Source organism: Chinchilla lanigera, unplaced genomic scaffold (assembly GCF_000276665.1).
Source record: "Chinchilla lanigera isolate Chin_1 unplaced genomic scaffold, ChiLan1.0 scaffold00022, whole genome shotgun sequence".
Classification (NCBI taxonomy): Eukaryota; Metazoa; Chordata; class Mammalia; order Rodentia; family Chinchillidae; genus Chinchilla; species Chinchilla lanigera.
Window position 1 is genome coordinate 7,102,289 of NW_004955423.1, and position 18,148 is coordinate 7,120,436.

Genomic DNA, 18,148 nt, shown 5'->3' on the forward strand with positions numbered 1-18,148 from the left:
AAATCATTTATTTACATGTGGTTGTATCCTTATAAAAGTTAAAACAGTACAATATGCAATATAACATTTTGAAGTTACTAATACTGTATCTAAACAAACAAGTGTAGAAATATGTATTTTTATAATGATATTTTAAAAATCCAAGCCTTATTACACTTAGAGTGAAAGTAGTAAAAGCTCTAGGACAGCATATCTACCTAAGTTTTTCAAATATAAAAGGGAGATGATGGATTTTCTATTAAGTATTGAATATATAAATTTTCTACAGGGAAACATTGAGTAGCATATTGTATTTCTTTTTAAAGAAAAAAAAGAAGGGTTGAGATTATGGGCTCACCATTTACTTGCCATATGATACTAGGCATAGTGTTTTAACCTTTCTGGGTTTCAGTTTGTTTATCTGTAAGTGAAGAATACAACAGCAACTACCTCATAGAACTGCACAAGCCAGCTTAGAACAGTGCTCTGTATACAATAAATAATAAATGTGATTTATTGTGGTTAATTTCATTAATCACTGTCATTGCTCAATCACTCAAATTGTGTAGAACAACCACGAAACCATGCTATCTAGGGCTGACAGCTGAACCTATAGGATAGTATATTTTTTCCTAAACAACATTATCATCCATTTGTTCAAAGGAAAAAGATGGATGTCACAAAGTAAAAATAATACTCCAAGTACAAGGCCATAAAAAGTTCTATTTACAGATTTTACAGAATTTTACAGACACCTCAAAATAATACAAGCATTTTTTAGAGGATTAGGTAATGGTAAGATATGGGTAAACCCAGAGTAAAAGAAGATTTGGTCAGTTATTTATATTTTGATTAGTATTTTCTAATTAAAATTTTGAGACTAAGAAATGAAACATCAATTTCTAGAAAAAAAAGGAAAACAAAGAAAACCCTATGGTTTTCTCATGACAAAGAAGAAACATCTTACTTAGAAAAGAGTTCATTATTGGGTGTTGCTTATCATGATACACCAAGCATTTGGCGCTGCTACTGTGTAACACTTTAAAATGTGCAGAGGGCACATACTGTTAAGCACTCACAGGCAAACCAGGTACCATATTGTTATGCTCTATACTGAGATGTCCCCCAAGAGCGTCATGCACTGAGGTGGGGGTTTTGAAAGGTGGCCGGACTATGGGGGCTCATAGCTGACTTTTGGTGAGGAGGTGGGATCTGGTAGGAAAGTGTGGGTTGCTGAGGGAGTAGCCTGAAGGGCTTATCTTCCTCCCCAGAGCCTCTCTTTACTCTCTTTGCTTTCTAGACGCCACGAACACCACGCCAGGAGCAGCTGTCCTCTGCCCAACCCTTGCACTATGCCACTTCTGCCCTGGAGCCAGCTGACTATGGACTGAAACCCCTAGAAACTGTGAGCCAAAATCAACCTCTCCTTGGGTTGCAGGTGGCAGGTACTGCGTCTCAATGATGACAGAGTTAGCTAAGACACAAGTTAAACAGGAGGGGCTCAGAGATGAGATATGGGGGAAAACAGTACGTAAACCAACACTCCAGATACTACTGAGTAAATGCTTTGAAAAAGATTGAAATAGAATGTTTTGGAAGTCTTGAAAGGGACCTAACTCTGCTGTGGGGCAGCAGGATAGGAAACTTTGTGAGAAAGGGAACACTGCAGCCGAATCTCATACATAAACGAAAACTTTTCTGGAGTGAAGGAAAGGCACTCTAAATATGACGAACAGCATGTATGGAAAAAATATGAAGCAATAGTAAGTTTGGAGTTCAGTGACATTTCATGTGGCCAAAGCACTGAGGTGGCTATCTGAGGAAAAATTAAGACAGGAGGAAAGTCTCAAACAATGCCACCCTGCGTCTTCTATGCTGTGAGTAGTGAGGTCTGAGTAAAAGTGTTCCAAGAGAAATGCGAAAAATCAGTATAGTTCTCAGAAAAGTAGCTGGTGATACTCTGGAGGAAGCAATGAAATGAACGACACCAAAATCCATACAAATATCTTGAGTCATTATTTTCTCATTGCTTGTAAAATTTCTGCTTTAAACAAAGTGATTACTAATAAATACAAAACTGCCATCAGTAAAACTATGAGAAATAAAATATATTAATCAATAATTATTAATAATCTCCCAGAATTCCTGTCTGACAGTGCAAGGGCCATATGTATGCTAGATAAGTAAGTGCTCTACCACTGAGCTACATCACCAGCCCTGGAAAATTATTAATAGGACTATAATAAAACAAATATTGAACTCTTTAACAGATGAACAAAGTTTTTTTAAAACCTCACAAAAATGATGATACTATAAAGACATCAGCTAATAGTTTTACCTTTGCCTCTATACTCTGGGATGTTTTTCAAATTTTCCGTAATAAGCAAGCAGTATCTTTATAATCAATAAGAGATTCAAAAAGCACACTGACCATTGCATTTAGGAAACAATTATTTCTATGAAAATCTTAAAACTAAAATACTACCTTTTTGTCTCCTTGTTTTCGTCTCCTTAATCCTGGTCGATAATCATCTCCAAATCTCAGAAAATAATAGTAAGAAACTAGCCTCTCAATAGGATCCCTTATCACATTAATGTAAATTGGCTTCTTTTTCACCCCAAATCTGAAATAGGACAAAATTGATGAAATCAACATTTTTATTCTGTTTAGAAATTTCCTGAAATTATATGTAAAAGTCTGAAGTAATGATCCTATATGAAAAAAAACCAATTAAGTAAAATAAAATATTAAGTGAAGATTTAAAGAGCACTCATTTGATGTCACAGTAAAGTAAGCAAGAGTTAAGAATTTATGGAATTATGGTGATCACACACCCTTGCCCCTGGGAAGGAGCTGAGCAGCCTGCCCTGAATGGTTCGGCTGGCTGAGGCAGTCACGCAGCGTACCAGAAGCCTGGCATGGTGAGGTCTGCAGAAGCAGACTGGCAGGTTGCCCTAAGAAGGCAGACCCCACAGGGCTCCTTAGGTGAACTATGCAGGCCTCAGATACTGGTCAGTAACCCATCTGGGCCCAGGTTTCACCTGGTCCCCAAGTGGCCCTCAGATACTAACAGGCACTCCATCCCAGTCCTGGGCACACTGTATCATACCCACCTAGCAGACTGTGACAAGCCATCCTCATCAGCCCTTGAGAACTGATTGGTACCATGCCCCTGCTGCCAGCAAGCTGCTCCTTACCTGCGCAGACCTTTCAGAGTGCTCCTACCCCAAGAGAATTAGCCTATGAAAGTGGTAGAGACGATCTGCCAGTTACACTAACACAGGGACACAAGAAAACCAAAGTATCTAGCAATTAACCCCAAAGAAAAGGAACCTGATAAACTGTCTGAAGAATTCATAATGATGATTCCTTTTTTTTTTTTTTTTTGAGACAGGTTCTCACGATGTAGTCCAGGCTGGCCTTGAATTCAAGGCAATCCTCCTGCCTCAGGTTCCCGAGTGCTGGGATTACAGGTGTATGCCACCATGCCTGGCTAATTCTTAAGGAAACTTAATGAGATGAAAGAGAATAAAAATAGACAATTCAATGAATCAGGAAAACAATTCAAGATATGAATGGGAAACTTAGCAAAGAGATAGAGACCATAAAAGAGAAAACAAATCTTGAAGATAAAAAAGCTCAATAAGAAAAAGTAAAAAAAAAAAAAATTCCTCAACTGCAGACTAGATCAAGCAGAATAAAGAATTTCTGACTCAAAGACAAGTCTTTCAAAATAACCCAGTAAGACCTAAAATAAACAAACTAACTAAATAATAAAAGAATGAAGAAAACCTTGAAACTTATGGGGCTCCATTAAGTGAGCAAATTTCCCTATTTTGGATGTTCCAGAAAGGGGGTGGAAGCGGGTAAGATGCAGAAAACCCTATTCAATGAAACTGCTGCTGAAAACTGCAAATCTTGGGAAAGATATTCACATCCAGGCGTGGAAAGCTCAAAGGATGCCTAATAGATTCAATCAACAGTGATCCACTTTGAGGCATATTATCATGAAACTGTCAGAAGTACAAGACAGAGAGATTGAATTCTAAAACAGGAAGGGGACAGCGTCAAGTCACAAGGAAATCACCATTACACTAACATTAGACTTCTCAAACAGGATTCTTTCAGACCAAGAGAGAATAGGATAAAATATTCAACATTCCAAAAGAAAAAACAAACGAATTGCCAATCATGAGTACTATGTCCAGAAAAGCTATCCATCAGAAATGAAAGAGAAATAAAGTCTTTCCAAGGCAAAAACAAAGCAAAGCAAAACAAAACAAGGAATTCATCATCGCTGGATAATAAATGCTTAAGGCAGACCTGTAATAGAAGCAAAAGGATGATAACTACCATCATGAAAATACAGGAAAGAACAAAATTCATTAGCAAAGAAGATACTCAAAAGAGAATGTGCTAAGAAGAGAATACCTCTGCCAACAAAATAAGGGAATAAAAAAGTAAGATTTCAAAAAACCCAATGATGCAATTCAATGAACTAAAAAAGCAAGCATGAACAAAATCCAAAATCAGAAAGACTTCAGCAGAAATAAACAAAATGAAGACCAAAAACCAAAACCAAAACCCAATTTTTTTTTCAAATAAATAAAAATGACAAACTTAATTTATGTAAAGGGGGAAAAGAGATCCAGACAGATAAAATTAGAGATGAAAACAATGAAACATTACAACTGATACCACAGACATTCAAAGGTTCATCGTGAACAATCAGATGCCAATAAATTGGGAAACCTAGAATAAATGGATAAATTTCTGGACACATATACCCTACCCAAACTGATATGTAAGAATATAGAAAACTTGTAAAGAACAATAACAAATAATGAAACTAAACTAGTAATAAAAAGCCTCCCAATAAAGAAAAGTCCAGATCTGGATGACTTCAATTGATCTTTAAAAAAGAACTCATATTAATTCTTCTCAAACTATTATAAAAAATTGAAAGGGAGATTGAGCTTCTAAATTCCTTTTATAAGGCCAGCATTATCCTGCTACCAAAGCCTGACACACACAAAACAGAAAACTATATACAAGTATCCCTGATGAACAGAGATGTAAAAATCCACTGCAAAATACTTGCAAATTGAATTCAACAAAAAGATCACATGCTGCGATCAAGTTGGTTTCATTCTAGCAAGCAAAGATGATGCAACATATGCAAATTAGTAAACATAGCTATATCATACAAATAGAATGAAGAATAAAAATCACTTGATCATCTCAACAGGCACAGAAAAAAATATTTGGTAAAAGTCAGTATCTCTTCATGATAACCTTTAACAAAGGGGAATACTGAAGGAATACAAATCAATACAATAAAGGCTATAGATTACAAAACACAGCAACTCCATGCTGAATAGGGAAAAGTTGAAATTATTTCCTCTAAATTCAGGAGTAAACATAGCTGTAACCTCTTACCACTCGTGTTCAATATAGTTTAGTGTTGGAAACTTTAACCAGAACAATAAGGCAAGAGAAAGAAATGAACAGCATCCAAATTGAAAAGGAGGAGCTCAAAGTATCCTTTTTCAGATGACAGGGTCCTACATACAGAAAAACTTAAAGATTATCAAAAACCTGTTAGAACTGATAAATTCAGTAAGGTTGAAGGATATAAAAATCAACACACAAAAATCGGTAGTGTTTAAAATACATTACCAATGAAATTGTTAAGAAAGAAATCCAATTCATAAAAGCTACAAAAATGCATAGGAATAAATTTAACTAAAGAAGTGAATGATCTCTACCAAAAAATTACAAAATACTAATGAAAAAATAAAAGAGAACCTACATATACACATGCACACAAAATGAAAAGACATCCTATATTCATGGATTAGGGAAATTAACATTGTTAAAATGTCCATATTACCCAAAGTGCTCTACAGACCCAATGCAATCTGTATCAAAATATCAATGATGTTCTTCACAGATTGAAATCTCCTAGAATTTGTACAGAACTACAGAAGACCCCAAATAGCCAAGGCAATCTTGAATAAGGAGGACAAAACTGGAGGCATCACAATATCTGGTTTTTAAAACACACTACAATGCTATAGCTACCAAAACAGCATGGTACTGGCATAAAAACTGAGATATCAATCTACAGAACAGAAGGAACTCAGAAATAAATCCGTGTACTTATAGCCAACTCATTTTGAACAAAGGCAGCAAGAATATACACTGGAAAAGGGAAAGTCTCCTCAGTAAATGGCACTGGATATCTCTGCAAAACAAAGAAACTAGACCCTTATCTCTTACCACATATAAAAACCAATTCAAAATGGATCAAATAATCTAATTATGAAACTACTACAAGAAAGCATAGGAGAAATACATCAGGACATTAGTCTTTGCAAAACTTTTTTTGGATGTGGTACCAAAATACAGGCAACAAAAGCAAAGCTTGACAAACAGGATTACATCAAAGAAAACGCTGCACAGCAAATGAAACAATCAACAATGATGAGACAATCTAAAGAGTGCGAGAAAATATGTGCAAGCTACTCATCTGACAAGCTACTCATCTGATTAAATCCCAAATATAAGGAACTCAAACAAGCCAACAGCAAGAAAAACAAAAGTCCTATTAGAAAATGGGCAAATGACCTGAACAGACATTTCTCAAAACAGGCTATACAACAGCTATATGAAAAAACAAAAGCTCAACATCACTAATCATCTGGTAAATGCAAACCAAAATCACAATGAGGTATTATCTTATTCCAGTTAGAATGGCTATTAGAAGACAAAAATAAGTGCTAGCAAGGATGTGCAGAAAGGGGAACTCTCATGCACTGTTGGTGGGAATGAAAATTAAAATTAGTATAACCATGCAGTAGGTTCCTTGAAGACCTAGAAACGGAGCCACCATATGATCAGCAATCCCATTATGGAGCATACACTGAAAGGAAATGACATCAGTACACTGAGAAAATATCTGTACTTGCACATTTATTGCAGCTTTATTCACAACAGCTAGGATATGGAATCAACCTATATATCCATCAACAGATGAATGGATAAAGAAAGTATACTGTATACACACACACACTATATAATATACATATATGTATATATATAACAATATTCACAATATAGTCAGCTATAAAAATGAGTGAAATTATGTAACTGCATTATTAATATAGATAGAACTTGAGAACATTATGTTAAATGAAGTAGGTACACTGCTTATGTTCAGTTATATGTGGAAGCTAAAAAGCTGATCTAACAAAGTAGAGTAGACTAGTGGTTTCCAAAGCCTACGAAGGATATGCAGGAACAGATGAAAAGAGAATAGTTAACAGGTATAGGAGTGCAGCTGGAGTTGGGGGGGGCGGGGACTTCTAATGTTCCACAGCACAGAAGGATAACTATAGCTGACAACAGTGAAGTGAATACTTCAAAATAGCTAGTAGGATTTTGAGTGCTCCAAACACAAAGAAATGATAAATATGTGAGATGAAAGATCTGACAATTATCTTAATCTGGTCACTGCATGATTTATATATGTATTGAAATAGCATAGTGTGTCCCATACATATATATGTACAGTTACTGTCAATTAATAAATTTTTTAAAAATTATGGAGGAAGGGGAAAATGAATAAAAATTTTAAACTTTATTGGAAAAAATTATACAAAACATTTTAATTTTATGTCTTCATTAGAGTTCAAGTCCAAGTATACAATACTCTCCCAGATTTGCACACGCATACAAAAATTAATATTTATAATTTTAAAATGGGGTTATTAAGAAGTGATTTATTTGGTTCCATAACCAATCTGGTTGTAGAGTTTCCAATATACATTAAATATAGTAACGATGTGTTATTTCTGGCTCACCAAACTGGGTAAAGATTATCAATAGATACAGTACTGACAGTACCGGTACCACCACCTTCTACTTTACTGATTTTAAAGATGAGAGAAGTGAAAAACAAAGTCTTCAGCATTATTTATAGAATGATAAAGAGCTGACAGAACATGGATGCTTTTTACTTTTGTAACTTTTGTAGACTGTGGAAATGTCCAACTGGCTCCTTGTCTTAATATCCTCCCCACTCCCCACCTTGAAATATTCTCTTGTCTCTTCCCTTTCCTTTATTTGTCATTTAGTGAAGTTACCGAGTCTAATTTTTCTTTTGTAAGCTTTCTCAATGATGTGCCCTGTCTTCTTCATTCTCTCTTTACCACTGCCTTCTTCCCAGCCCTTCTGCTTGGGTTACTGTAATAATTTACTTGGTTTCTTTACATCAGTCTCTCTCGCTTTTAATCCATCTTTCATACTGGTAAATGAATAGCATGAATTTAAAAGGGAAAGGTAACATAAGATTTTCATTGCTTATAAAAAGGAACTATGAACAGGTAAGTCTAGGGGAAAAATGAAGTTTCAACAAACTCATTAAGGTCAAGGTTTATACTTAACTTTGTATTTTCAATACACCAGAACATTCTGAAAATGTCCAATCTATATCTATATAGTTTTAAACTACAAAATTTCTAAATTTATGGCATGAATTTATCATGTCTATAGAATTAAGACAAGAAGTAGCAAGATGGGAGAAAATGGAAAAATGTCAAAAAAATTTTTTGGTTATTATCCTAAAGTTCTAGGAGAAAAAAATACACATATATAATCAGAACATGCTTTGGGCAGACTTAAAATCACAAATAGGATGTGTGTTTCTCAGTAATCACTTTTAACTAGAAAGGACTTTTCATTATCTATTTCTTAATCTTATTTCCTAGGTTTTCTAGGGTTTATACTCTTTAATGTCTCCAGTGAAGGCAACTGAAATACTATGTGATTAAAATTTCTTTTACTAAATTCACATTTTTTTCTAATGGCAAGTATTTTAATAAACTCTATAAGCAATATGCTGGTCAAGATAATGGCGGACAATCAAAAATAAATTATTTTAAAAACTGGTAAGGTGGGCCAGGCATATAGCTCAGTGACACAGCGCCAGCCTGGCAAACGCAAGGTCCTGAGTTCGATTCCTGACACCAAAAAAATCCCCCAAATTGGTAAGGTGACATTTCTTTCTTTTTCCTTAGTTATGGGTTACTGGGCTATCATACAAAAAGATAATTAACAGGATATCAGTGTTTAGGTATTTGTTCAAAATTGTCTAGAAGTCTATTGAAGTTTTTTACAGTAATTTTTAGTTTCAGTAACAAGAGGACTATGAAAATATTGAAATCCCTAAACATTCATGTCAATATTTAATAAATAAGATTATTTCTTTCAAAAAGCTTTATACTTTTCAAGTATAAGAACCTAAGCATATACCAGAGCTTTGTTCTTAGACTTTGCCTAAAGCAAAAGCACTCAATATATAATTTTAATAATGAAAATCTCAAGTATTAGAAACTGAGTTGTGTGTGGAAAAATAAATCATTTAGGTGAAAGGGAAACAAACATTCAATTCAAGGATAATGCAGGCCTGAGGGAAAATATGCATATGAATGAAGTTTATGAAATTGGTTCAACGCCTCTGCAAAGAAAAAATAATTAGTTTATTTTAAAGCTACCCATACAATGTTTTCAATATTGCAGTATGAATTATTTATAGAAAAATGTACACCTAACTTTGAAGCTACTTCTTTATTGAAAGACTGAGTAGTATGAGAGAAAAAAGAAATTAGAGTTTATCATTTTATACATGTAATATGTGAGTGGCTCTTTTTCAATTTTATGACTTCCAAAAAAGTTAAAAGATTTACTATCTATCTCAATCAGTAATATTTCCATCTACTTTTCAAATTTAATGAGATAAATTGAAAGTGAAGTATCACTTTCATTTCAAATTTTACATACTATCTTTCAAAGTTGGCGAATAAATAAATGAGGATGTATTCCTTTAGATCATGACTATTAAAGACTGAGAGAATAAGCTTAAACAATGAAAAATTTTGGTGTTTCTAAAGTTAATGCAGAATATTAAGGAAAACATGAGGATTTGAGGCTTTACCAAAATGGCATTACGTGTACTACAAAAAAAGTTCAAACAGATACATAAGACTCATGTTTAAACTATTCCTTTTTATGTACTGAGCACCAATAACTGCGTGAGAATTTTTTGCTTTGTAGTAATGTGGTACAGTCACAATCTGATTGATCAGGTTAAAACTTTACCTTTCCTGGAACAGTATCATTTTGGTTGTATATGAAACACATGCAATAATGATGAATACCTTTAAATAATATTACCTAAATTTAACTTAACTGGAATTTCTATAGCATAATTATCATGAAAATTGCCAATTTATGAACACTAGAGGGCAGTAAGACACTAGATGGATATTTAAATTACAGATCTAAAAGCAAAGACAATTCAGTACTGTACAATCTTATTCTGGAAAATCAAAATGATAACAATTTAAAACATTTATTTCTTTTAGGTTGCTGAAGGATAAGGCATTCTTTAGTATGTCACTTTAGGCATAACTTACTTTGCAAAATCCAAGTAAGAAATGTGTCCATGATAAAACCCTGGTTTCATCTCTTTCCAGGAAGTTATATTCTTTACAAACCGCACCTAAAAAAAGAGAACACATCTGTTAGTTAAGTACATTTTAAAGAAAGTGAAATTCGATGACACTAAAAGACTCTAAATTCAGGAATTTAAAAGCAGTCCACCATTTTGACAATTATAGAGCTGGAAAAACATTTTTGGATTAAACAAAGTATAATATAATCTATAATTACTAGTCCATCATGGAGCTACTATCACCACACTCAGAAAAAAGAGATGTTTCTAAAAACAAAACTGCAGAATATACCATGTGCAATGCTGTATACAGACAGTATATGTACATGTAGCGGTAGGAGTGCAGTGGAGGGTGTGTACTCTTCAGCCCTCCGCACACACGACAGCTAAGTCACAGTATAGAGACAGTCTGTGTATAACAAATAGTCTCAGAGGCTTATTTCTAAAAATTCATTTTCATTTTGATTCAATAAATAGAAAGTTAAACCAAAACGAGTAAAGAAAAGATGATAATCAGAAGGTTTTTAATAAGAATGATCAATAAAATTGGAGATGTGACATAAGTCAAATAAAATATTCAAAAGTATCTATATATTTACTGGAAGTTGAAAGTATATAAAAGGTTAAAAGTTGAAAATTCACTAAGTATAAACATTACTTTTAAAGAACTGGTTAATACAGAATTTGATAAAACTAAGTACCACCAGATTTAAAACAATGATGCACAATTTTTTAAAGGAAAACAGTATAGATTTCTGTAAGCAAATCTCTTCGTGAAAAATAACACATGGTTAAGAACAAATAACATGTGGTTAAGAATCTTTTCTGGAGACGAGATACAGTGCAAGGAGCTCAGGTAGTGAGGCCCACCACTCTGTACAGTACTGAAGGCATCTGCAACTGTGACATCAGCCTGTAAAAGCTGTATGTCAACTGCACACTTCTGACAATTCATCAACCTTTCACTTACATTTTAGAATAGAGTTAATCACATGAGCTATCCCAGAGTACTTCATACTGGATTAGTGTCATTAAGTTAACAGCAGTGAATGAGGACAGCTGCTTTCTGCTGGTTTGGTTGGGAAAGGAAACTGAAAATGCAGCTGTATGTGACAGAATGTAAACTACAGAAAACTGGAAGATTCTGGGAGCATTTATTTTTTAAAGGAAGCATTAATAACTCACATATTAAAGAAAATAAAGGAGCTTTCAGAATGGAAATCGAATAAGCCTTACTTCATGTCTCTCCATACCCATACATAACCTGGAGATAAAATCTGAAAATCAAATGTAGATAAAGTTGGGTTACATGAAAAAAATATGTAATTTCATTTCAGCAGATATTTTCAGTCCCCCACCACCACTGAAACAGTCACGTTACATGTGTGATTTTGGTTCTTGTGTTCTTTCCTGTTCATGCTTCACATAAGGTACCAAGCAGAATTAAACTATCAAATGGCAAATGAAAGGAAACAGAATAATAAATAAATAATCTCAAGTTGCATCCTTAAAAATAATTACACGTTGAACATGAAAATGTTCCTTGTAACTGCCACTTAATGGTAAACTATGTCATATAAACTTTTGGTTCTATGAAAATCAGTTTCAGTATTTCAGTCAAAATGAGAGGCAAACATAAAAGCTGAAAGAGTAAGGAATTAGAGGTGATGGTTACAGAGAGCTTAAGACATACTTAGCAACTCAGCTGTACTTTTCAGAAGCAGAGGTTTAATATGGACATGGTGGTGTAGGAGGGAAACAAAAGGAGAGGCGAGATTTAAGCGTGAGAAAATGCCGTTATGTAAGCCAAATGCTAGATAGGCCCATAGTATAAACTTGGATGGAACACCGTATGATGAAAGGCTAGCAGAAGTTAAAGAGTCAGGGATAAACTTCAAGTACCCTTTTTCCTCCAGTGTTCCTCAGGATGGCCAATATTTAACCTTTCTGAGGACGGATGGTACTTCATCAATGTGTGTCCTTCAATATGAGGTGAAGAGCGTAGGAAGCTGCATAAAACCTGGACTGCTGCCAGGCTTCTCAAACACATACGGGCATATGGCTCCCGTGGGACTCTTGTTAAACTGCAGACTCTGATGCAGTGGATTCTGGTGTAGGAGCAGAGCCTGGAATTCTGTATTTCTAACAAATCTTCAGGTAACGGGCCATACTGCAGAGGAAAGCATGGGCAGGTTTTCGATTTCATTAAACAAGCTTCTGAGGCTTGTTTTTGTAGTTTCATAAAGGAGGCCTGAGGTCTACAGGAGCTCTTGAGTAAAGTGAACTTCATACTCTCAGTAAAAATGGACTGAAACTCAGCAAATGTTTGATAATTTTATAAGCTACTGCAATATATAAGACAGAAACGGGCAGCAGAAGTAGAGTGAACCCTGCTACTCAGTCTTGTTTTCCCAAACACCTAGCCCTCAGTGATGCCTGAATCACACTGGAACCAAGCATTCCGAGAAGCATAGTTCAAAACTTGATGAAATAAGATAAAAGACTGTATTCTGAGTTGGACACAGCTAAGAATGTGCTTAAGGTAGGGAAAAGAACAAGGCATGAATCATCCACTGCTATAACCAATCTTGAATGCTTGTTTACAGAATCAGAATTTTAGGGACAGAACAGACCAAGAACAACCTTTACTTTTTACTTTACAGATAAAGAAACAACAAAAAAATCAACAAATTGGGATACTGAAAAATTCAGCTACTATAGTAACCCCTCAAATTCAGACACTCAAATTCCTCCAACTGGGTTGGGTTTGTAACTCAATGATATAGTATTTGCCTAATATGCAGAAGAACTGGGTTTGATCACCAACACACACAAACACATACACACACAAATTCTCTACTTCTAAATCTCAAGGTTCACAAATTGCACGTGAAACACTTGAAAGAATCAACAACTGGGATCTCATTCCTACTGAAAAGTTTCTGCACATCTAAAGAAATCACCAGCAGAGTCAAAAGAAAACCCACAAACTTGGAAAAAATTTTAGCCGATTGCCCCTCAGACAAAGGGCTTCTATCTAGAACATATAAAGAATTAAAAAATATCAGCCCCCTAAAATTCAAAGACCCAGTCCAAAAATGGGCAGCTGACATGAATACACACTTCTCAGACAAGGAGATACAAATGGCAAATAAATATATGAGAAAATGTTCAACATCATTAGTCATTCGAGAAATGCAAATTAAAACAACACTGAGATTCCACCTTACCCCAGTAAGAATGGCTAGCATTAAGAAATCAACCAATAACAAATGCTGCCAAGGTTGTGGAGAAATAGGAACCCTTCTCTACTGCTGGTGGGAATGCAGACTGGTGAAACCACTGTGGAAATCAGTTTGGAGATTCCTCAGAAAAGTGGATCTAGAGGTCCCATTCAACCCAGCTATCCCCCTGCTGGGCATTTTCCCAGAAGATCTAAAAACAGCGTATCACAGCGATATATGTGCACCTATGTTCATAGCAGCACAATTTGTAATGGCTAAAATGTGGAAGCAACCCAAATGTCCATCCACCGAGGACTGGATAGGAAAATTGTGGTACTTTTATATAATGGAATATTACTCAGCTATAAGGAAAGATAAACTCGAGGCTTTTATAGGTAAATGGTCACAACTAGAGACCATACTCATAAGTGAAATAAATCAAACATACATGTGCAAGCACCGCATTGTTTCACTAGTGTAAAACCTGAAAGAGTTAATTTAAATTAGGAGGTATGATAGTGTGAAATGATAGGAAAGCACTCAAGGGTAAAGGGCAACTGGGATGTGGGAAAAGAGAAGGGAAAGAAGGAGAAACTTTGTATGCATGTATAGGATAGTTAACATAGTTGTTCTACTGTCTTCTATTTCTTTGCTGAAAGAAACTGTCAATGAGTCCTTGATTGTTCAATATTACATGTCTCTATCTGTTTTCATGAGAAACCACTTTGAAGATATCAATATGTAATACAAACAAGCATTGTTAATTTCCTACCACTTTGTAACTCTGTATTGTCTGTACTGTTCTTTTGCTATTTTTAAAAGGTTGTCTGTCTGTTAATGTTTTCCTCCTTTTACTTTTAAAATTAAAAAAAAATAAATAAAATCTCAAGGTTCAGTTGATACACTGTTTGTTTATTTCCTTATGAATTTGCTCATTACCTTCATCATAATCTCAAATTCCAATCCATTCTGGTCATTACAACAATGGGCAACTACTTCAACAATGACCCTTGTTCCCTTGGTTTATTCCCTCTGTGTGAGTGTGTGTGTGTGTGTGTGTGTGTGTGTGTGTGTGTGTGTGAACTGTGCGTTTTAACTGTTTTGGGTAGCCCCCAAGGGACTACTAGGTCTAACTATCTCTGTAGGACTTTGAGCTTTACTTCCTAAATTTGTAACATCTGAAGTAAATGTAGGTAGATTGTACTTATTTTTAGGTTTTCTAATTCCATTATTGAAGTCCCCAAATTGCACAGAATCTCTTTTCCAATCTTCCATCTAAAAGATCAAAATCTACATATTTGTATAAGTCAGCTTTCTATCACTATAACCAATACCTGAGATAATCAACTTATAAAAAAGAAAGTTCGTTTGGCTCACAGCTGAGGAGGTTTTAGCAACTGATTGGCACCACTGCTTTGGGCCTAAGATGAGACAGCAGACTGCGGTGAGGGCGCACAGTGGAGCAACAACACCCACCTCAGGACCAAGGAGCAGAGAGCCAAGAAAGGGGATAGGACCTCTGATCCCCTTTGAGGGCTCACTCTGGGTGACCTGAAGACCTCTCTCACTAGGCCCTACCTTCTAACAGTGTCTTCCAGTTATCACTTCATAGCACATATACTAAAAGTGTCTTCTCCCTCCCAAAACCTCTAACACATGGGTCACTGAGGGGCATCTAAGATCCAAATAACGGCAATGCACATTTTTAAAAAATTTCTTCAATATTAACTAAAGCAATATGTTAAAGTCTCATTAATAAAGCTGTGGCTCACTCACAACGTGCAATAAATCAAAAGATGCTGAGCCGAGGTTAACCTTTCTTTATGGGGAACAAAAAAAGTGCTAAGCCAACAAATGATGTCAATAAGGTTGGAGTGGTACTTCATACTAACCTGGGAAACAGTCTGAGTGCTGAGAAGTGGCACTTATGTACCACTGAAATTCCACATTGTTCTTATTTCTTCTTCAAAGTTGTTCTCCAAGGAGAGAATATAAGTAACGTCTTTGGAAAACAGTATTCTAAAAAAGTTTTCTAAAGTATTAATTTAGCTACTTCTTTTTTTAGCCATGTTTAATATATATGCCCTTGTTTCTCCAAAATTTTCTGTCTCCACTTTATCTCCTCCACGTTCCCCTTTCACCAGCCCAGTCCCAGTTCCTTCCCTATGATTTTCTGCCTTTTCACTTCTCCTGTAGTGCTTGGTTTGCCTTCCAGTTTGTTTCCTTTGGCATTTCCCTCCACGGGGGCACTGTGCCAGTACCTCAGCCTAAGGCTCCGGAACACAGAGTAAGACAAGGAAGAGCAGATCAGAGGAGCAAACTTCAGTCATTTCATGGATTCCTCAGTTACATCTGGCACTAATGAAGGGTAAATTGACAGGCAAAAGAGAGCAAAACCTAAGAGTATCAAGTGAAACTTGAATAAAAGCTCTGCCTTAGGGAGAAGAAATAAAGCCACCATAGTGACTTTATTCAAAGAGAATGTTCATACTCTGATTGAATATGCTATCAATAAGGAGATTCAGAAGTAGTTTGATATACTACATGAAAAAAATGTTTTATAGCTAGCCTGAAGCAGATTCTAAACTCTGATTTTTGTCAGATTTTATAACTCAAGCAGAGTCAGGCTAGTAAGTAATCACAAAATACCTTCAGGGAAAACATAGCAATGTAGGTAGTGTGCTGTCATCTATTTGTTTGCTGAGTTGAAGTTGAACCAATACTATCGGAAAATGCTAAAAAACCCCTCCATCTTACTAACAGTAATATCTAGACTTACAGTGCTAATAAGTTAACCTCAACATTATAATTATCTATGATCACAAAAGAACTTGTTTTCACTACCTAGAAGAGTAGGAATGTCATCCTGAACATCTTGGCAAAATTCCAACTTTGAAATTACTATCTATTGAACGAATCCTACTATTAATTTGAGTAATTACTATATACCACACTTCTACTCATGCATTTACTTAAACATTTCTTACATGGCCATGGGTACTTCTATGAGACTAAACCAGCAAGCAAGTTTTCTACGCTAAGGGAAGACTAAATAATGTTAGATTAAAAATACATGTAAAGTTCTGCAGCTATAGAGGGCAGCATTACTAAAGGTCAGAGTTGTGTTGCTTAATATTTTGGTTATGGGGTGGACAGAAAGGTTAGCAAATCATCTCAAAGGTAGCACAGCTCTTCCTGCTATCAATTGGAAGGGTTCACTCTGTCAATAATTATCATCATGGTACCATGCTCAGTTTAACAACCACTATTAGAATCTAATTAGATTATTTATTTTTCATTGATCATTTATCAAAAAAATGTGGCATTATCTACTCTGTCTCAGGCACTACACTAAACACAAAGGATATCATGGTAAATAAGACAGCCACAGTTCCTGCCATTAAGGAGCTTTTCACTGTAACAGAACTTTATAGACAGATGGCAATCAAATCAATGCACAGCATAATTTTATAAGCTGATGGCACTAAGGTAGGAAGAATATAGAGTGATTTGATACTCAGTAGTAACTTGACAGAGGTATTTAATATATAGGATGGCCCAGTAAGGTTTGTTTAAGAGTGCCAATCTGAAAACTTAAATGGATAACATGAAGGCAAATATGGGAGGCAGGAGAGATATATTCTACAAGGAAATGTACGTGCAGAGGCCTTAAAGTAGGAAAGGGCTGTGAACACAATGAACAAAAGGCAAGAGCACTGGACAAAGACTGGATTAGAAAAGGCCCATTGGCCTAGGTAAGGAATCTGGATTTTGAAGCAGAAAGAGGAAGATAAACTTAAAGGTATGTAAATCTTCCTGGGAAGAATGTAATAAGCATCTTTCTGTGTCCTCACCAAGAATCAGTGCTAGTCAAACTATGGTTTAAGAACCAGCAGCATTAGTTTTGGCATTAAGCGGAGGGGTTTAGAAATTAGAGTATCAGGCTGTATCTTGGCCCCTCTGAACCAGAATCTGCATTTTAACTTGTAATTAGCATACACATTATACAGTGAGAGTACTACATGTTTTTTGATTTAAAAGAATGACATCTTAAGACTGTTTCAAGGCCAATGATGATAATTATTACATCATTTTAAACCATATTATTTTGAATTAAAAGAAATTTCCATGTTGATAATAAATAAAAATAGAAGTTTACATTCAGATGAAGCCTACTAGATTTAAAGGAAAATGAAAATGATATCTAATCTATCAGGTAAAGTAAAATGAATCAGTAAATATGATTTGATTTGAAAAAATGCTTCTTTATATAACAAAACACAAGTGTTTTGTGGATAGTGCATATTAGACAACATCTTTTATATAAGCCATTTTTAATTAATACTAGGTTTTGAACTGCCAACTGATTTTTGGAAGTATGTCAGCTAATGATTAAGACTACTCTTCTATTCTGCCCTACACAATGTT

The 18,148-nt window shown here is 35.1% G+C and overlaps 1 protein-coding gene across 2 annotated transcripts in view; it reads right to left on the bottom strand.

Moving 5' to 3' along the window:
• Hs2st1 (heparan sulfate 2-O-sulfotransferase 1) overlaps positions 1-18,148 on the bottom strand; it is a gene marked incomplete in the record, with an annotated part of 163,363 nt that overhangs the window by 12,043 nt on the left and 133,172 nt on the right. For both annotated transcript variants that reach the window (XM_005385118.2, XM_005385119.2), the window contains 2 exon segments: positions 2,465-2,603; positions 10,459-10,544. In XM_005385118.2, the coding sequence (XP_005385175.1) occupies positions 2,465-2,603; positions 10,459-10,544 (225 nt within the window).